The sequence below is a fragment of the Canis aureus genome, chromosome 1 (genome assembly GCF_053574225.1).
Source record: "Canis aureus isolate CA01 chromosome 1, VMU_Caureus_v.1.0, whole genome shotgun sequence".
Taxonomy (NCBI): domain Eukaryota; kingdom Metazoa; phylum Chordata; class Mammalia; order Carnivora; family Canidae; genus Canis; species Canis aureus.
This window is the reverse complement of record NC_135611.1, coordinates 101,039,548-101,060,506: the sequence shown is the minus strand read 5'-3', so window position 1 is coordinate 101,060,506 and position 20,959 is coordinate 101,039,548. Positions and strand designations below refer to the sequence as shown.

The 20,959-nt window shown below is 50.0% G+C and overlaps 1 protein-coding gene across 1 annotated transcript in view; it reads right to left on the bottom strand.

Annotated features, from left to right (window-relative positions):
• Window positions 1-9,763: 9,763 nt before the first annotated feature.
• Window positions 9,764-20,959, bottom strand: part of LOC144322471 (uncharacterized) — a 50,713-nt gene continuing 39,517 nt past the window's right edge. Inside the window, exons 3-5 of the mRNA XM_077912589.1 lie at window positions 20,238-20,319; window positions 15,074-15,392; window positions 9,764-12,065 (exon numbers count right to left, since the gene is read on the bottom strand). Coding sequence (XP_077768715.1) covers window positions 10,783-12,065; window positions 15,074-15,323 — 1,533 coding nt within the window. The 5' untranslated portion in view covers window positions 15,324-15,392; window positions 20,238-20,319 and the 3' untranslated portion in view covers window positions 9,764-10,782. The remainder of the gene's footprint in view (window positions 12,066-15,073; window positions 15,393-20,237; window positions 20,320-20,959) is intronic.

Here is a 20,959-nt window from a genome sequence, read left to right as displayed (position 1 = left end):
TTTTCCTGTTGATGTCTGATGGCCCTAATCCCATTTTATGGAGAAGCCATCTTTCCTCTGTGAATTGCTTTTGCATATTTGCCAAAAATCAGTTGGGCTTGGGCAAATATCAATTTGCAAGCTCCTTGGGAGCTTCCTGGGTATAATCTGAAACGAGCCCCTATATACAGAGGGCAGGAAGAGACCAACCAAAGGGTAAGGCCACCCAGATGGGTAGATGGCAGGTTTAATAAGCAAGGGAAATAATATATGAGGCTTGTCTTGGATGCCACCAGAGGAGTAGATCTCCTTACCCATCCACCAAATCTTGACTGCATTCAGTCATATATACCATCCAGATGGTCTCAACAACACTATATTCCCCCTAAGGCCGTGTCCTTGAAATAGCTCCCACTGGGGACAGTAGGCACAGCATACATTCCAAGGACAGGAGAAGTGAGGAAACTCCAATTGTTGGGGTTCAACTCAAGGGTAAATCAGACCTTCTCCAACAGTCTATTTATTTGAGTTTCTTCTTTTCTATTGATCAGTGTGTCTGTCTGCTAATTTTATTCTTGTCTTTTGAAATTACTGTAGTGATTCTACTTTGGCACACCCATTTTTAAGAGAAATACTTCTTTTTGTTTCCTTACAGCAAAAAAGTTCTACGTTTTTTATTCACAGAATAGTTCAACCCTTCATTTCAAACACACACACATAGTGTTGCATTGCATGGATGGGTAAGTACTGTATTTAGTAAACTGGCTATTTATGCTCCTTAATTTTTTTATTATTATGGTAAGTAACACCGAAATTTATGTTTTTAAACTACATTTGCACTGATATTCCAAACATGTATTTGTGTCTTTGGATTTCGTTGTATACGCAGGGAAAGATCTTCTAAGGTGTCGTCTATCAATCAACTTCGAGGCTTCTGGGCTTTGTCTTCATGCTTTATCATTTCCTCCGCCGGAAATGATAGAACTAAAACGATTCAACCGTCCCTGGTCACTCTGCAAGCACTTGCGTGTTTGTGTTTGTTTGTTTGTTTGTTTTACAATGCCCACCCGCAAAAGTTTTCTAAGCCCTCTCGGGAGCCTCGGAAGCGCTCCGGTGCTCAGGGAAGACCACGCCCGTCAGCGGGGCCTCTAGGGCTCCCGGCGTGCGGTCTGGGGACTTTGAGGCGGACGCCCGAGGCAGGGCTGGAAAAACGCAGTCCAAGATGGGGCGGAAGGAGCTCAGACGTCGGTGCGGCAGGCAGTGCTCCCTCGACGGCCGGCGGTGATGATCCGTCCCGCTGACGTTCGCGCGGTTCTCGGGCGCCATCTGGTGGGGGCCGCCCGCGCTTAGACTTTCCTCCCTCCGGAGCGCCGGCGAAATCGACGAGGGACGGGATTCGGTTGCGACACGCGAGGTAGGGTCACAGGAGGCCGGCGGCGCTGGCCGGATCCTCCGGGTCTCGCCGGCGCGTCGTCGCCATCTATTCGCTGGAGATTGGATGCGCAGCTCCACGGAGTCGTAGCTGCGGTGAAGAACGGACTTGTGGGGCCGCAGGGGCCTCGAACAGCCCCTGCTTGCGGGTCCTTCGCCCCCAGGAACTGGCTGCGATCCCGCGGGGGAACAAGAGAGAGAGACCTGCACCCAGGGCCGGCTGCTCCTGGAGGTGGATACAGGCGGGGACCCTGCCGGGAGGCCGGGATAAATTGCCAAGGGCCCGGCTGCGGTTCCTCGTGGGGTCCGGTGGTTGGGGACGCTTCTGCGGAAGTTCTTCCAGGTCCCAACGGGTAGACGTGCATGGACGGCCACACCCCACACGGCTGGGGAGAGGGCACGCCTTGGCGGTGCACGTACCCGCGTCGGTTCCAGGCGGTTACGCTCGGTTTTCCGAGGTTTGTTTTGATCCAGAAGTGAAGACGGTCACGGGGTGTGCAGGGTGGCCAGGCTGAGGGACCAGGGCCGCCCGCGGCTCTGCGTGGGGTCGGGGAGTTGGGGGTGCCTCTGCGGTTCTCCTCAGGCCCCAATCTGGAAGCGGGGACTCGCAGGCATCCCGCGAGGGAAGGGGATCACCTAAGCTTTCCAGGTCGGTGGTACCTCCGTGGGACTCACGCTCCGATCCAGGACCCCAGTGGATGGGCCCCAAATGCACGGGCAGCTGGGAAGAAGGTCTGAAACCTCTATAGCGTTGGGGGGTCTGTGCCCATGCTCCAGGGTCAACCAGATGGCCGCATCTGGAGTTGTGAAGATGGGGTCCTGCTGGGGACCAGTGGTTGACCTACGGTTACAAGAAACCCACGGAATCTGTGAGTCCGCTCCATCTCCGAACAGAGTAATTTTTTTTCACGTGAAATTGACACTTTTTGTGGCTGTGTAGCCGGGGTCAGGGGTCTCGGCAGCTAGCAAAAGAAGCTAGATCTCAGATCGCGTGTGGGAGCTTTGAGGCTTGATTTTGTTCCTGTTTGAGCTGTTCGCCTGAGTCATCCGTGAGCTCAGGCCTCCCAAACGTGGTGCAGGAGGTTGGGGGTGATGTCCTGCTGCAGGTACTTGGTTGCCTTCGCAAACCTGCTCTGCCATCCCTCATGGTTCAGGGCTGTCAGGTGACCGTCTCCAGACTACCGATCTTTTCTCGACGACACAGGGCTGGGGGCCAAAACAGGCCCAGGACGCTTGTCTCTGCTGGGCACCCTTCAGGCTCCTGGAGCCCGCCGCGGTGGGGAGCGGCTCTTCCGCACTAAGCCCAGCTCCAGGCGGAGGGGAGACGAATATTGGAATATCTGCGGCCTGGGACACTCTTCCTCTTTCCCCGCCGGGGTAGGGGCGGTGCGGGGCCCAGCCAGCCTCGCTCTGCTCTCGGCCACACTCGGGTCAGGGCCTCGTACCAGCAGATACTTCCCTTCGTTTCCTGGTTATCTCCGCGGTGGAGACGCCAACCTGCTGCCCTGTGTGCTCCCCGAGGTCCACTACCAGGGGGCCGTTCACAGTGGCCCCTCAACCACTTGCTCTCCCGTGCGTCTGAGCGGGAATCGGGAATCGAGTGGGCGAGGAAGATGCGCCATTCCCATGTGGGGTGGGCACCTCGCTTGGCTGCACCGGTGGCAAGCCGGAGGCGACGATGTGGGGTTCGACAGCCTTGTTCCGGAGTTTTACCGCTTCTGGGAATAGAGTCTGAGCAGCGAACGGATGAGCTCCCAAGGCAGCACAGTTCCTCAGCCGCTGAAAGGCCCCAGTGCGCTCACCGGCAACAGGGAGTCCCCAGCCCGTGCGTCTGGACATCTCTGCCGCCCTGCCCGGCGCTGACCTGGGGGGATGCGCAGAGACCATTCCCCCCAACTTTCAGGGCCCTGACACCCTTGCGGCCACCACCCCCATGCCGAGTACCACTTGGGGGCACGCCGTTGCGAGTGGGCAAAGGCCTTTTCCCGCCGTTGACCCCACAGGGCCCTCGGTGGGGGCCGAGCACAGCTTTCCCTGTCGTGAACTGTGAAGCCGCCTCCAAGGCCGGGCATGGCCTGCCGAAGCTGGACCAGCAAGGGCCGTGCGTACCGGTCTCCTTTTCGGGGCCCTGAGTCTGTCTCCAGCACCCTGACCCCTGCTCTCGGCTGCTCCTGGCCCCTGACCTGGCGGATGGCTAGTGAGCCCAGCTCGGGCCACCTCGCTGGGGGTGTTTCCCGGACACAGTCCCAGAGCGGAGCTCCGGGTGGCCCCACAGCGGGGCCACCAGGCAGGGAAGGAGGGTGCCGAGGCCGACGTGCGCCCCAGGTATCCCCGGATTGCTTCAGCGGCTGCCGTTGAGGCGGGCGTGCGCCCCAGGCATCCGCGGACAGCTCCCGTGGCTGTTGTTCAGACCAAGTTGGCCAGAGCGCAACCGAATTGGAGGTTCTTCCTCCGCCTTCTCAGTGTGTGCGCCCGTTCCTCTGAGTCTTCCTGTGCGTTTCCTGCCCGTCAGCGCTGACTCTCCGTCTGCCAAAGGACCCGCGTGAACCCCGCCTGCTCCCGCAGCCAGCCCTGGCGCGCGGATGTCACCCTGGTCTTCCCCCCACACACACCGGCTGGTAGCATCCCGGGTGCGGTTGGCATGATGTGGGTGGGCCCCGCGCTGCGGGCGAGGTGCACGTGGTCGGGAGAGCTCTCCAGGGCACGGTGGCGGCTGGGGTTGGGGGAAGGGCTGAGCCTCCAGACGTGCAGGGGTCACAAAGGCCAATGTGGGTGTTCTTGGTGCTCAGAGCCCCCACCCCTTCGTCCTAGAGCCTTTTAAGGCCTGAAACTCTCGAGTGCCCAGTGGCCGACTTACAGCCGCGGTGCTGCCAATCCGCGGGTGTGGCTCGAGGCCCCTTGTCCCCTCACCGCCCCGTCCCTCCCGCCTCGCTGCCCACCTGAGGCCGCGGTCCAGGGCATCTTACCCTGCCCCCCGAGGCTCCCTCCGTGTCGGTCTACTGTCAGTTCGACAGCGGCGATGTGTGGGCGGCAAGGACGCTTCTCTCACCGCTCCTTCTGCTGAGGGAACGCGGGTGGAGTCCTGTCCACCCGTCCTGGTTCGAGGGCCCGGCGCTCCCGGGACTGGGCCGTGGGCTGACCTTCGTCCGTGCGAGACGCTGGCCTCGACGGGATCGCCCGGCACCCCATGGCTTCTGCGCCGCTGTCGGGGCAGCTTCGTGGGAGGAGGGTGTGCTGGTGCTCAGTAAAGGCGCGAGAAACCCCAATCTCGTTCCCCTGGTTGCTTGTTTCTCCCCTGGAAAAGAGCGTCTTCTAGGGCTTAGCGCGCCGGGTATACAGGCCCCTTCCCTCCTATTGCAGATCGTGGTGGCAGTTCTTGTAACTCTCTCGAGGTGGTGATGGGGGATCCGGGGAGGGAGCCAAAAAAAACTGCCACCAAGTCGGAGGGCCGCAGCGGGGGCTCACGTACCCCGCTCCCAGCTGCAGACCTGGGGTGACGTCGTGGAGGACGTTTGGGGGGCCGTGTACTGGGAGCGAGGCCGCTTTTTAGCTCCTTCAGCAGGCGGGCGAGGATGGAGCCGGCAGCCGTGGGGATGCCGCTCTGGGCGGTGGAGGACGACCAGCTCCGAGGTGGCCTTGCAGGGCGGAGGGAGCCGCTGCCGTCCCCACCCCTGGCCCCTGTGCGCCTCCCCCCCCAACCCCTGCTTCTGCACCCCTCCCCAGCCACGTTCCTCGCCGCCCCCCGAACCTCCGTAGACACTCACCAGGCCGGCCCTGCATCTCGAAGCCGGTGCCTGTGGACCGTGAGACCCCAGACTGTGGTCGACGAGGGGTGGGGGACTTTCATCTTCTGTTCCCAGAGGAGGGACACTGGAGTGTTCGAGGAAGGACTGGAGTGAGCACGTTTGCCAAAACGGTTTGTTGAGAACGGCAGTCCCATCCTCGCTCTGTCCTGAATGATGCCCTCGGACAAAGCGACGGTGACCCCGTGAACCCTCCACCCAGGCACCTGCAGGGAGAACCAGCTCTCTGCCCTTCAGGCGTGCATGGCTGCGAAGCTGGACCCGACGCATGGTCAGCATTCGGGTGGAGCTGGTGGCTTGGCCTAACATGGGGGCCACACCCAGGCTGGACACGGGCAGCACTGGCCGTTTGCTCTCCCCCCATTGTTAGGGGGTGGTGCTTGGAGGATGGAGTGGCTAATCCAGATACTGGAGACTGGAATGAGTACTAGATGTGACCCCCGCGGCCAACTGGAATGCGGCAACTTTTTAGGGGAACAAGTGGTGTAGTCGCCCATTCCCCCCAGCTTGAGCCCTAACATGTGCGGGATGCTCTCTGGTGGGCTGCTCGTGCTCCACTCGCTGAGCCCTTAGGTCGAGAAGTGCCACTGCCTCTGGCTGTCGAATCCGAATTCCCGGTGCGTAGGGTCACAAGTCCTGCCCTTTGTACACCAGCCCGGGCAGGTTAGGGAGCCCCCCAGATGGGCCGCGGCCGTGGCAGAGCGCTAACCTAGTCGACCTTGAGAGGTAGGAGAGGTCTCAGTTTCTGTAGGTGAACCTTGAAGGGGCGGGAGCGATCGCTGGGCTGTGCCTGAGGCCTCCCCCGCCCGACCCCGGGCGGTCCGCGGCCGCAGGGGCGAGTCATCGCTCTTCCCGCCTCTGCAGTCACTGGCTGCTGTGTCACCCCACGAGGCATGTGTAGTTTCCCACGTTCGTCATCCCTGCCCCTGCGAACCGGGTCGTCCATACCGCAGGTGCGTCCTGAAGCGTAGGCTCGCAGGGCGCTCCCTTCTCCCCCGTGGTTCCGTCTCCATCCATCTGCCCGGATTCCCCCGAAGCTCTCCACGCGTTGGGGCCCCGGCGGGACATCCCCCACCCCAGCCCTCCTCCGCACCCCAGCCGTGTCTGCTTGCTCCCGGCTTTCCACCGAAGCCCTGCACCCTCCCGGTAGAGAGGCTAGGGCGCGGGTGCAGGGAGAGGACGCCGGGAGTCGACCTCAGAAGCAGCCTGGTGCCGGTCGAGGGGGGCATGGGAGGGGCCTCGCCTGGTGTTGTGTAGTTTAGGTTGACATGGCAATTTGGAGGCCTGGTGGTCCCCTTTCCGCCTCCAGTTGGAGCGGTGTGCCCAGGGGAAGTCGGGAGTTGGGGGGAGACCGGACTGTGGCGAGCCGGCTGCGCCCTCCGGAGTTGGAGCGCTTGGGGAATGCGGCCCACAGCGCCTGGTGGTGTGGGTGTGTAGGTTCCGGCTGAGGCTCGACGCTAGCGCGAGAGCCGATCGTGAAAAACGGTCTTGTGGGGAAGCTGGAAAGCACTTGCTGCAAGAGAACTTGAGAGCGTGAAGCGCTTTTAGAGCCAAGCGCATTCCCCCTCCCCCCCAACCCCCCGCGCCCGTCCCGTATTCCCGGCGGAGGGGCTCGGGCAGGCAGGGCACCAGGCGCGCCCCGCCCATGGTGCTTGCTGCTCACCAAGGGGCGTTCGCGGTGATGGGTGCATGTTGGAAGGTGGCCTTGGGCGTTTGGGTCCTGGGGATTGTTACAGGTGACATGAGGGTGTTGGAGGGCCGGGGTGGCTTCACACCGGGCCAGCTTGGAAGCCCAAGCCCATTCCATGTGAGCGAGTCAGGGCCTCGCTGGGAAGCCGTGGGGGCTGGGACGCTGCCTGGGGAGGTGGGGTCTCAAGGCTCCCACAGCCAGCCCAGGGAGCAGCACCCCCCAGTTTGTGGAACTGAACGTGAGCGCCCGGGGTTAGGACGCAAGAGCGGAAGGACAGACCTGGGCGTGGGAAGGCAGAGAGTTTGGTCTAGCGACGCCCTAGGGCTTCGTTGGGAACTTTACATTTGACAAATTTGACAAACTTGACATGGACAGTAAAAACGAACTCTCCGGGGCGGGGGCGGGGGCGGGGGCGGGGGCGGGGGCGGGGGCACCTGTGTGGCTCAGTGGTTGAGCATATTACCTTTGGCTCAGGGAGTGGTCGCGGATCCTGGGATCTAAGTCCCCATCAGATTCCCTGCCAGGAGCCTGCTTCTCCCTGGGTCTCATGAGTAAATTAAATCTTAAAAAAAAAAAAAAAAAATGATGGCTTTCGCTTCATTTTGGTTTTCTTTCCCATTTTTTTAATGTTCTCACCAGAAGTCTATTTGCAAATACACCTTTAGGATTCTGTAAACCACTAGCTCCTTTAAAGGAAGCTTGCATACAAAGCTTTTTTATGGCTTAATGTATTACAGGTATTTAAAGAATATGCCTTGCTATTTTTGCCCTTTTAGTGCTGCTTATTTGACCCAATTTAGAGAACACGTGAAAGTACTGGTATTAGGGGGACACCTCGGTGGCTTAGTTGAGCCTCTCTGCCTTTGACTCAGGGTGTGATCTGGGATCGAGTCCCACATCCAGCTCCTGCAGAGAGCCTGCTTCTACCTCTAATGAATAAATAAAACTTTTTAAAAACGGTATTCGTTTTAAAACAAGGTAGGACACATAATGTTATGTTCTTATGATCAATACATTGGGTTGGATATGGGTCAATTATAAATTCCTTCCACTTTTAATGCAAGAGAACAGATCAATTGGGGAAATCAATTAACAAGACAGAAGGATTTTTACAAATTGTTTCCCAAGTACTTAAGCTCTTAAAAAGTGTATGTATATATTTGATTATTTTATTTTATTTTTTTTTAAGATTTTATTTATTTATTAATGAGAGACACACAGATTGAGAGAGAGAGGCAGAGACACAGGCAGAGGGAGAAGCAGGCTCCATGCAGGGATCCTGACGTGGGACTCGATCCCGGGTCTCCGGGATCACACCCCGGGCTTCAGGAGGCACTAAACCGCTGCGCCACCAGGGCTGCCCTATTTGATTATTTTAAATCCCTACAACGTACCTGCCCAGGCTCTGAGGAAGCCCCATAAACATGCCACTCTGACAATTCCCCCTCCTACACCAGTGGTTTAAGGGGATTGGGGGTGGACTGGCTTGGGTTGGTTATTTTTGAGCCTGTGTTGCATCTTTAAGGAGGGAAGCAAGAGGATTTTTCTAGGTCCTTAGGTTCATGGTGTGGGACACACAGCATGTAAGTAGGGGCTGAGAATGGAGTGTGGTAGGTTGGTAGGTTTTACTCTTTACAGAGTAAATTTCAGCGAGGAAAAAAGGGGGTGTAGATCAATGTTTGCTGCTGGCCCAATGGATCTTTTTTAGTAACTTAAAAAATAAGCAAATAGACTTCTTTGGCCCCAAAAGGGCCAGGTGTCCCTGTTCCTTGGTGCTGTTGGAAACCAAAGAAAGCTTAGCCTTTTATAAGTTGAAGGCGATAATATAACACTCATGCTGTTGAACGATGAGGTTAGACAAACGCAGAATTTCCTGCTCAGGGTCTAAACTAGGAACCAAATTCTAGGGTGTGCTATCATCTTCATATCGTGCAGTGAGCTGGGGCTTTTTTTTTTTTTTTTTAAGATTTTACTTATTTATTCATGAGAGACACACAGAGAGAAGCAGGCTCCATGCAGGGAGCCCGATGCAGGGCTTGATCCTGAGACTCCAGGGTCATGCCCTGGGCATGAAGGCAGGCATTCAACATCTGAGCCACTCAGGTGTCCCATCTGTGTAGGATTTCTGAGTGAGATCTGTCTTGGTGTTTCAGCCACAATCTTGGGGCAGTGATGTTAGTTTTAGAAATGCTACCAAAATGTCTACAAATTGGGGAAAGGGAGCAGTGAATGTGGTATGGATTCCCCAGTTTGCGTATTGTAGTGTGGGGTTTTTTTGTTTTTTTTCCTTATATATACTTACAAATCTGCCATTTCATGGGTCTGGGGATAAGACAGTTTTTCAACTTTTTACCCTACACAAAGCAGCATTTTTAGCAGCAACATTCATTTTAGAGAAGTCTCCAAAGTTTATATCCATCACACATTTGTAAAAATCAAGAGTGATTTCTAAGTGGTTAAAGGGGCTACAGGGTAATACAGTAAGGGAAAGACAATGACTACATGGGGGAAGGATTCATGGGGGAGGGTTGTTATATATATATTTGAAGTTTTATTTGTGGTGAGTGAGCAGCATAGATTAGTAGTAGGATGAGTAAAAACATCTTGGTTCTTTCAAAACAATTACTCAGTGTAAAGGAAACCACAGTTAAAAAAAATAAACATTTGAGTCTAATGTAAAAAATACAAAATAATTTACTGTGGGGGAGAAGTTTTTTAAAGGGCACAAGGAAAAGGAGTTTATATAGATTTACCATCCACAGTTTTGTATACAACTTTAAATATGTGCAGTTTTACAGCATGTTAATTAACCTCAATAAAGCTTTACTTAAAAATCAAATCGAGGTCTTGGGTCCCCCAATTTATTTTATTTTATTTTATTTTATTTTATTTTATTTTATTTTATTTTTGCACAAGGAGTCCAATGCCCTGCATCACTGAAAATTTCAAGATAATTTCTATTTGGGTCTGCAGCTGATCAAAAAGCTGCAAGGCCCCACCAACAGGATTTTTATCTCTATCCTATTGCCATTTTCTTGCCCGTGCAGTAATATCCTTGAGACAGACTAGAAAAATAAGATTGACAATGGCCTCAAGTTCCTCAGCTACAGAAAGAACATGCACGTGGAGTGTATAAACTGAACCACAGGCATGGTCACTGGAACACCTGGGGATGCAAGTTTCAGTAGACAAATACATCACTTCCTGCAGTCCTATTTCTGTACACATCACCTGGCCCCTATAAGTAGTCTTACAAACAATAACACCAGAAAAGTGAACCTACACACGAAGGCACATGATTTCTTTGCAGTATTTGGGGAATAGCTCCCCCACAATAGTGCTCAACATTTGACAGCCCTGGAGAAAAAGAACCACTCCCCTAGGAGCTCTAAAGGTGGTCTTAAGAGAAATATACTGTTCTCATGGCACTCTAGGCCTGGAAGGTAAAAAGTATTATCAACCCCTTAGCTTTGTCAAAACTGGGTCAGAACCCTAATGAGGAAGAAAGAAATTGCTGTGTAACCCCCATCCCCAATCATTCATGATGGTCAAGAGAGAACACCTCCCTTGACTACTACACCCACTGAGGAACCTGGCAGAGCAGAGGGCTATGCAGGGCTCCAGAAAGCTTGCCCATAAACCTACAAGTCTTGGGGAATCTGCCAGTGTTGGATGTTCATAGATGTGATGTTCAATTTCCAGGAGATGGCTCCCTCACAGTGAGTCTTGCTCTATGAAATATACCACATTCTGTGCAGGGTCTTCTGGTACCCAACCAGGTTAGGCCTGTAGATGAAGGTTTTCCACCTATATGTGCTGCACATATGTAACACAGACCTGGGTTATGAACATTTTGCCACACTCATTGCATTCACAAGGTTATCTGGTATGAAGTTTTCGGTGTTGAATGATGTGGGAGCTTTGGCTGAAGGATTTCCCACATTCCCCACACTCGTAAGGCTTTTCTCCTGTGTGGACTCTCCGGTGCTGGATAAGGTTGGACTTTTGGCTAAAGGATTTCTCACACTCATTGCACTTATAAGGTCTGGCTCCAGTGTGAATTCTCTGGTGTTGATTGAGAGTGGACCTGTGGCTAAAGGATTTCCCACATTCCCCACACTCATAAGGCCTTTCTCCGGTGTGAATGCGCAGGTGCTGAACCAGTTTGCATTTGTAGCTGAAGGATTTTGCACATTCATTGCATTTATAGGGCCTTGCTCCACTGTGAATTTTCTGGTGTTGAATGAGGTTGGAGCTTTGGCTGAAGGAATTCCCACACTCACCACACTTGTAAGGCTTTTCTCTTGTGTGAACCCTCTGGTGTTTAATGAGAGTAGAGCTGTAGCTAAAGGCTTTCCCACATTCACCACATGCATAAGGCCTCACTCTAGTGTGAATCTGCAGGTGCTGGACAAGTCTGAATTTGAAGCTGAAGGCTTTTCCACATTCACTGCATTTATAAGGCCTTGCACCAGTGTGAATTCTGTGGTGTTGAATGAGGTTGTAGCTTTGGCTAAAGGATTTCCCACATTCGTTACACTCATAAGACCTTGTTCCTGGGTAAGCTCTCTGACAATTACTAAGGATGGAGCTTTGGTTAAAAGGTTTCTCACAGTCATCCCAGTCATGATAACTTTCTCTAGTGTGAAGTTGCTGAGGCTGGAAAAGTTTATGTTCATAGCTGAATGATTTCCCAGTGTCACTGCATGTGTGAGGACTTTTCCTACCATGAAAGGACTCCCTATGTTCAAAGCTGCTGGGCGGTTTGGCCCCTTTGAGGGTGGCCTGATGCTGGAGAAGACTCAATATGGCCAGGAAGTCCTTCCCAATTTCCCCACAGGGGAAAGGCTTCCCTGACACATGCAATTTGTAGCTTGTCACAAACTCCATGTCCCATCTGAATGGCTTCTCTTCATTGTGCTTCTGGTGCTGGCGAAGATTCGCACTGAACCACAACTGTTTCCCACATGCCTCACAGGTGTACGATTTCTGCCCATGATGTGATTCTTGGTCCTCAGCCAGGTACAAAATGTCTCTCCCAAGCAAGACACACTTCTCACAGGGCTGAGCTTTCCAAATGGATGGATCTGGACTTGAAGTCTTGCCCAGTGACATTCGTTGCACAGAAACTGCCGCCTCATCCTCCATTCCATACCAACAACCTGGAAATACAGAAATGCCAGTGTGATGTGCATATTATATTATCTTTGGGGGAAGGAGCTGACCTCATCATAAACATCTGCTGGGTACACTAAATAATAGGTCACTGCATTTGTTTTCAAGAAGAGGGTGTTGGGGTTAGGCTGATCAAAGGGCTGTAGTCCTGGGACTCTAAAGTCACAAGACTTGGGGAGGCCCCATAGGAAGAAGCAGGGTCTCCAATTCATTCCTCTGCCAATGGTCTTCACTGGGGCTGTATGTAAGTTTAGGTCCAGGCCCAGGAATATCTAGTTGCAACTGATTAGGGATCAAAAACTGAGGCAGAAGGAAAGAAAGGTAGAAAGGAGGGGTGGGCACTGGCATCAACACACTGGTAGGCCATCCTGTGAGGGGTTCTTGACTCCTCTAAACCACAGTTGAATTAACTGGGATTTGGATGACACAACGACAGGACAGGCAGAGGACTGGCCATGCCCCAGAGCAATTCTGCATACGACCCAGGAGAGGAAACACAAATAAATACTATATGCAGACCCACAGAGGAACATCTAAAAATAGCCCCTGGGCCTCCAGGTGAGGAGGAAGAAAACCTGGGAAAGTGCCATGGATCTGGATAAGAGTGCTGGAGGCTGATCCATCAGGCTCATGGGGGGTTTGCAGGCTCAACCAGAGGGCAAGTGCTGAGCCTAGACCTAGTGATGGCAGTGCCCACAATCCAAATGTGAGAAAAAGAGCAGAGTCTAGCCCAGGGCACTGGGGTGGGCATGAGGGTCTTACCCAGTGAGATCACAAGTGCAAAGTTCTCCAGCATCACATCATGGTATAGGCATCTCTGAGTCTCATCAAGGAGACCCCACTCTTCCCAGGAAAAGTATACAACCACATCTTCAAAGGTCACACTACCCTGCCATGATGGGGAGAGATGAAACCACAAACATCCCTTCTCCATAGGACCCACATTCCAGTCCCCCCCCACCATCCCACCCCACCCCAATCTATCCCATGTTCCTCCTCCTCCCAGGGCACCCAACTCAAAGGATATACCAATCCCTGGTGCCAGTAATGACTATGTCCAGCCCTCTGCAACAACAGTCAGGTGGGCAGATAGAATCTTAAGTTCATGGCCAGTCCCCAACCATGCAATTTCCCTGAAATCCTCCACAGTGTATCTACCAGGTATCATAAAACATAGCCTCAACCACTGTTCCTAAGTCCCTAATACCAAGGATCTGGGGCCCATCAGCTCATATACCTCTTTTATACCTTTATGGCATCAAGAGTTCTTGGCAAGTAGCACCCCACTTCCTAGGGCAGCCTCAAGTCTCCAGTGTTCAAGGACACTAATCACATGGGATTTAGAGCCTACCTGAAAAACCTCACTTTAGGGCAGCCCACGTGGCTCAGCGGTTTAGCGCCGCCTTCAGCCCAGGGTGTGATTCTGGAGCCCTGAGTCAAGTCCCATGTCAGGCTCCCTGCATAGAGCCTGCTTCTCCTTCTGCCTGTATCTCTTTTTTTTTTTTTTAATTTTTTTTTTATTTATGATAGTCATACAGAGAGAGAGAGAGAGAGGCAGAGACACAACAGGCAGAGGGAGAAGCAGGCTCCATGCACCGGGAGCCTGATGTGGGATTCGATCCCGGGTCTCCAGGATCGCGCCCTGGGCCAAAGGCAGGCGCCAAACCGCTGCGCCACCCAGGGATCCCCTGTATCTCTGACTCTATCTGTGTCTCTCATCAATAAATAAAATCTTTTTTTTTTTAATAAATAAAATCTTAAAAAAAAGAAAAACCTCACTGTAATATCCACTATCTCTAAATATTGAGAATTAATAAGTAAACATAATACTAGGTCTAGTAATTAACAGATGATGACCTCTGCCCTTGAATTAGGCTCATCTTCCAGGTTCCAAGTAAGGTTGCCACAAATAGGCAGCAGCCCCCTCTTGCCTCTACATCCTGCTCCAGTCTCCTCTTCTGTAAGTCTTCCACCCCTTATGTGTGTTTGAGAGGTTATGCAGTACACACCCTCTTCTTCCTGGCCTCTTAATCTTCTCTCCATCATTTGAATTTGCCTTCCTAATGTGACACAAAGGTCCACCTATGCATCTAATGCTGAACCCCAACTCAAATTTACAGACTTTTATATCCAGCTGCCCTCCTAATGCTCTGCATTGTTTTCTAAAGATGTCAGACTCAACATGGTTGCTGAGACAAAAGCCCTAGGGGTCATCCCTGTCTCTTATTTCCTACATTAGAAAATCTGGTTCTACTTTAAAAAAGGAATTTAGGGATGCCTGGGTGGCTCAGCGGTTGAGCGACTGCCTTTGACTCAGGGCATGATCCCAGATTCCCAGAATCGAGTCCCACATTGTGGTCCTTGCATGGAGACTGTTTCTCCTCCCTCTGCCTGGGTCTCTGCCTCTCTGTGTCTCCCATGAATAAATAAATAAAAATATTAAAAAAAAAAAAAAAAAAGGAATTTAAAATCCAACATTTTCTCTCATCCCCAGGGCTGTAATTTACATCTATGTTGCACCCACCCCTAACCTTCCCTTTGTGTTTGCTGCAGTAACAAAGCATTGGTAAGGTAAGATCCAAACCATCATAAAGAAAGAACACCTGCATTTCCCTGAATACTCAAAGCTCAGCCATACTGGTACCTGTACCCCATGAAAACCTCATTTTACTGGCTTTTGCTACACCTGGATGTCTTTCCAGGGTCCTGGACACCCTCCCCTTTATGGGTAGCTTCCAAAAGTACTTCATCAGTAGAGCTCTGGTCTCCACTGCTTCTGTGACCACCTCTCTGCCTGTGAGTCCAGGCATGCCTCTGCCTCACACCCTGCTTACCGTGTAGACATAAAACTGACACCAGGTTTCCCCCAGCCTGGAGCCACAACAGTGGCGCTCAAGACACAGGGCCCCCTGACATCAGAGCCTGGGCAGGGAGCAGGCACCCTGCCCGCAAGTGGGTGGCAGGAAGGCCTGAGAGAGATGAGACAAGTGTTTACCTGAGCTGGATCCCTGGGCTCGGCCGCCGCCATCAGACTTGGTGGGTGGAGCGGGGCCAGGAGCAGCCCAGTGCTGCAGGGATGCCTCCTCTCCAGCGGCACCAGTCCTTGCCTCGTCCTGACCCTGTGCTCTGGAACCTCCAAACAGGAAATGGACCCCAGAGCTGCCAAAACAACTGCCACGAGGACCCTGGAAGTCCCACTCTGATGTGATGGCACACACAGAAACGCCCGTCTCCTGGACCTTCATTGGCTCCACGATGGCGTCACTTGGCACGGGGTCCTCTGGGCAATGCAGTTGCTACCGCTCTGCAGGCTTCTGCAAAGGGCGCAGCACATCAGAACCTTCTGGAACACAGGCAAAGCAGCACCACAAGGGGCACTGGGAAGTGTTGTGCTGGCTCTGAGTGCGGGGTTGGGAGGTTGTGCCCAGATTCCAGGGAGTTCCCGACAACTGATCACTTGAATGTTTAGCAACACTGATGCTAATTCAGACTTTACAATAGCAGGCTTCCAGATGCTCTCCAAAGGTTACAAATCCAAATGGATGTGGCACTCCATAGAGTCACTCATAATAGTGTGTCTGACCTCTGGAGGGAACTGGGAATAATGTGACCTCATCTCCTATATTTTTGTTTTCTCAAGGCTCATTGTTCAATCAGTGCTTTTGTCCAACATCAGAAAGCCACTGGTATTTGGTCCAGTTTTATAGTCACTTACAGAAGGAGAGTGAGGGAGACTGCTCTAGCTTCACAGCCAGAAGCAAGGACACACTTGATAAAAATGAAAGTGATTCTAAAGCTTTCAAAACCATATTCTCAGTGCAGAGCTTGCTCTAAACTTTGCAAATGGTAGGGCTATTAAGAGAGTAGGTTATAAAATGTAAAGCTTCGGGGCAGGCCAAGTGGTTCAGCGGTTTAGCACTGCCTTTGGCCCAGGGCATGATCCTGGAGACCCAGGATCGAGTCCCATGTCAGGCTCCCTGCATGTAGCCTGCTTCTCCCTCTGCCTGTGTCTCTGCCTCTCTCTCTCTCTTATGAATAAATAAAATCTTTTTAAAAAGTAAATAAATAAGATAAAATAAAACGTAAAGCTCCAAACCAGATTCACTCATATCAGTTGGGCTCACTAGCTTATATGGCTTTACGTAGAACCCACTGTAAAAGCGATACACATGCAAGGACTGAGAATAAATGAGTTCTCACTTCTGGAGAGATGGCTCGGAGTTACAGAGTGCATCTGAATTAAAGGAGCAAATAAAACCATATATCTTATCTCCTAGGGGGGTTAAACAGATGAAGATATCCATTAAAGATATTGTGAGGGACATACTCCTGAGTTGAGGTGCCAAAGAGCACACCTACACTTACTGTGTCACAGTGATTTGCTAATCTGCAGGTATATAAATGATATCGCATCAAAGATTCTATGTAAAATTGAGGCACCTGGGAAAGACAAGCTCTCCCACAAGTCTGTGTGTGCATACATACAAGCACAAAGAACATTACCCAAACAAGTAAATTATTGGGAGTAAGAAACAGTAAGTGCATCAAGAATTTTTTTGGCTCTTAAATTAGAAAATACTCTAAAGCTCATCTCTCTCTTGTGGAACAATTAACAGGTTTGATATTTCCAGGTAATGAAGCCCTCTTTCAAGGGCCATCTAGAATTGATAAATGCTGTGGTGTCTGTTCTGACTGCACCATCTTCAGGCTTCCTTAGTCCCTAAGACACGACAGCATTGAAATTATGAAAATTAATATTAAAACGACCTCTATCGGGGATCCCGGGTGGCTCAGCAGTTTGGCACCCGCCTTGAGCCCAGGACGTGATCCAGGAGTCCTGGGATCCAGTCTCGCATCGGGCTCCCTGCATGGAGCCTGCTTCTCCCTCTGCCAGTGTCTCTGCCTCTCTGTCTCTCTGTGTGTATGTGTGTCTCTCATGAATAAATGGAATCTTTAAAAAAAAATAATAAAAAATAAATTAAGAACGACCTCTATGTATTCAAGTGGAAGGAAGAATCATACATTTTTCAGTTTATTTTTTTTAATCTTTTTTTTTTTTTTAAGATTTATTTATTTATGATAGACATAGAGAGAGAGAGAGGCAGAGACACAGGAGGAGGGAGAGGCAGGCTCCATGCCGGGAGCCCGATGTGGGACTCGATCCCGGGACTCCAGGATCGCGCCCTGGGCCAAAGGCAGGCGCTAAACCGCTGACCACTCAGGGATCCCCAATTTTTCAGTTTAAATCAAAAGATAGAAATGAGAGCAGCCCCAGTGGCTTAGCGGTTTAGCACCGCCTTCAGCCCGGGGTGTGAACCCAGAGACCAGGGATTGAGTCCCACATCAGGCTCCGTGCATGGAGCCTGCTTCTCCCTCTGCCTGTGTCTCTGCCTGTGTGTATCTCTCTCTCTCTCTCTCATAAATAAATAAATAAATAAATAAATAAATAAACAAACAAACCTTTAAAAAAAATAAATTTGTCAAACTGTGTTGAAAAAAAAAAAAGATAGAAATGATTAAGCTTGGTGAGGAAGGGATGTTGAAAGCCAAGATAGGCCAAAAGCTAGCTAGGCCTCTTGAGCCCAACAGCTAGCCAAGTAGCCAAGCTGTGAACACACACACACACACAAAAACCCTCAAAAAGTCTTTGAAGAGAATTAAAAGTGCTACTTCAGTGAACACACAAATGTTAAGAAAGCAAACAGCCTTACTACTGATATAAAGTTTTAGTAGTCTGGATAGAAGATCAGTGGCCACAACATTCCCTTAGGCCAAAACCTAATCCAGAGCAAGGCCCTAACTCTCTTCAATTCTAGGAATGCTGAGAGGGGTGAGTTGGCAGAAGACAAGTTGAAAGCAGAGGGTGCTTCATGAGGTTGAAGGAAAGAAACCATCTCCCTATCATCAAAGTACAAGGTGAAGCAGCTAGTGCTGATGCAGAAGCTGCAGCAAGTGATCCAGAAGATCTAGCTAAGATCATTCATGAAGGTGGCTATGCTAAACAATACAGTTTCAATGCAGACTAAACAGCCTTCTATTGGAAGATGCCATCTAGCACTTTCAGTAATGTGCTGTCAAAGTGACGACCATCTAGTACTTTCGCAGCTAGAGACATCAAGCCTTGCTTCAAAGGACAGGAAGACTCTCATTAGGGACCAGTGCTCATTTATCATTTTGAAAATCCTAGGGCTCTTATGAATTATGCTAAATCTGGGGATCCCTGGGTGGCTCAGCAGGTTAGCGCCTGTCTTCGGCCCAGGGCATGATCCTGGAGTCCCGGGATCAGGTCCCACATCAGGTTCCCTGTGTGGAGCCTGCTTCTCTCTCTCTCTCTCTCTCATAAATAAACAAATAAAATATTTTTTAAAAAAAATTATGCTAAATCTATCCTGCCTGAGCTATCAATGGAAAAACAAAGCCTGGATGACAGCGCATCTGTTTATAATATGGTTTACTGAATATTTTAAGTCCACTGCTGAGACCTACTGCTCAGTGTACCTACCTCGTCACTCAAGAGCTCTGATGGCGATGCTAACACAACATCCATTCTGTAGCCCCTGGATCAAGGAGCAATTTTGACTTTCAAGTCTTATTGTTTATGAAATACAATGTGTAAGGCTAGAGAATTAAGTTTACCAGAGAAGTAAACTAAACTGAAAATTCCATTCTAGCAGCCATTTATGGGTGGCAGAGTCAAAGTATGAATGGGAGTTTGGAAGAAGTTGATTCTAACCCTCATTTAAGACTTCTGTAAAAAAAGTAACAATAGGATCCCAGGGTGGCTCAGCGGTTTGGCGCCTGCCTTTGGGGCAGGGCGTGATCCTTGAGTCCCGGGATCGAGTCCCACATCGGGCTCCCTGGGTGGAGCCTGCTTCTCCCTCTGCCTGACTGAGTCTGCCTCTCTCTTTCTCTCATGAATAAATAAATAAAATCTTAAAAGAAAAAAAAGAAAGTATTTCTTAATTAAGGTCTGTATATGGAAGCGGGGAAGGGGAGTTAGACATAAAAGACTACACTAAACATAATTTTTAGGGACACCTGGGTGGCTCAAGCAGTTGGGCACCTGCCTTCAGACCACGGTGTGATCCTGGAGTCCTGGGATCGAGTGCCACATTGGGCTCCCTGCATAGAGCCTGCTTCTCTCTCTGCCTATCTCTACCTCTCTCTCTCTCTGTGTCTCTCGTGAATAAATAAATCTTTTTAAAAAATAAAAATTTTAAAAAACATAATTTTTATGTATGCACTAGGAAACCAAAACCTTCATTTGACTTGCTTTATTCCAGTGGTCTAGAACCAAATCTGTGCTTGTAGTGTTTCTGGTGATGGGACTAAAATATGCTGCTTTGGCATAAGAATCAACATAGGCAGAAAAAAGCTTTCCTGGAGCATACATTACATGATACAAGCAGAAACTTTTTAGAAAAGAGGAATATCGACAATCTTCCCTCCTTCAGAAAGTTGAACTGAGATCAAACTACACAAACTAACCTCTAGCTTTCTCACATTTTTACTCTCTTCTGCTAAGAGTATAAAGGGAAAGAGGTCCCTACTCAAGAAATGTAATCTTTTCTCTATCATTCATAGCATTAGATTAAAAATGATACTTAGACAATTTAGACATTTTTATTCACCATGGTCCATATGCATTGACCCTTCACCCAATGTTTATAAGATACATATTTTGGGTACTAGCTTAAAATTCAGATCGGCACGGGATATTTACTGTCAGAACTCCCAAAACCTGAAAAAGCCATACATTACATTTTCATGAAATTCTGTCTTTGAGTAAGTGCTTACACAATGGTTTCTTTTGTATCCTACAACTATTATTCAACACTGAATGCAAAATTCCCAGCAGATTAACTGCCATAGTTTATGAGACTATAAATATTTTTTAAAGTGTTACTAAATATACAATTGAGTGTTCTGGAGGGAATTTAAGAGCCCAGAGACTCTATTTGGAAAAAGATGTTTTCTATGCCTCCAAAACAGAACCAAGGAATGGGTTTGTCACTGCTAATGAGTACAAAGGAAGGAAATGTTGAGAAACATGAAGACAGAAGGGAAGACAGGTGGTTGTGAGCCGACAGATTGGATTCATAATCAGGGTTATCCAAAAGGATAAAAGTGAATGAGTAAAAGGAGTCAAACATTCTCACCAGGATCAGGATGGTGTATATGGCTCTGGCTTCACAAAAAGAGAGTTTACTGCTGAGAGGGTACTGAATCCACTGCTTGTATCTGTAAAGAACAAAGACAATGTGGAGTCAAGCCCACACCATGAGGCTCAAACATATTACATCGATATCACAGATGCTGTAAATTTTCTATGCCTCCCTAAGCTTCTCAATCTGTCTGTAATATCCCAGGGAAAATGTATTACATTTCCCCCGATACTTATGTTTCTGCTTTTTTTTTTTAAGATTTTATTTGTATTTATTCATGAAAGACACACACACACACACAGAGACAGAGAGAGAGAGAGAGAGAGAGAGAGGCAGAGACATAGGCAGAGGGAGAAGCAGGCTCCATGCAGGGAGCCCTATGTGGGACTCGATCCCGGGACTCCAGGATCACGTCCTGGGCTGAAGGCAGGCACTAAACCACTGGGCCACCCAGGCATCCCAGTATTTCTGCTTCTTAACACAACTGGCACTCTCATAGGAATGTCTAAAAAGAAGGGTGAGGAATTTCCAAAGATCTGAACTCTAGTCTAAGTGAGAAAGATAATATTCAAACTTAAGTTAGTTGAAACTACCTTATCAATTTAGAGAACATGATTAAAAGCTAATTTTAGTTGAATAAGAATTTAGTGACAAAGAATGAATAGTGGGTCATTATCATTATACCAGAAAATTTCTTTGTTATGTGAACATAACAA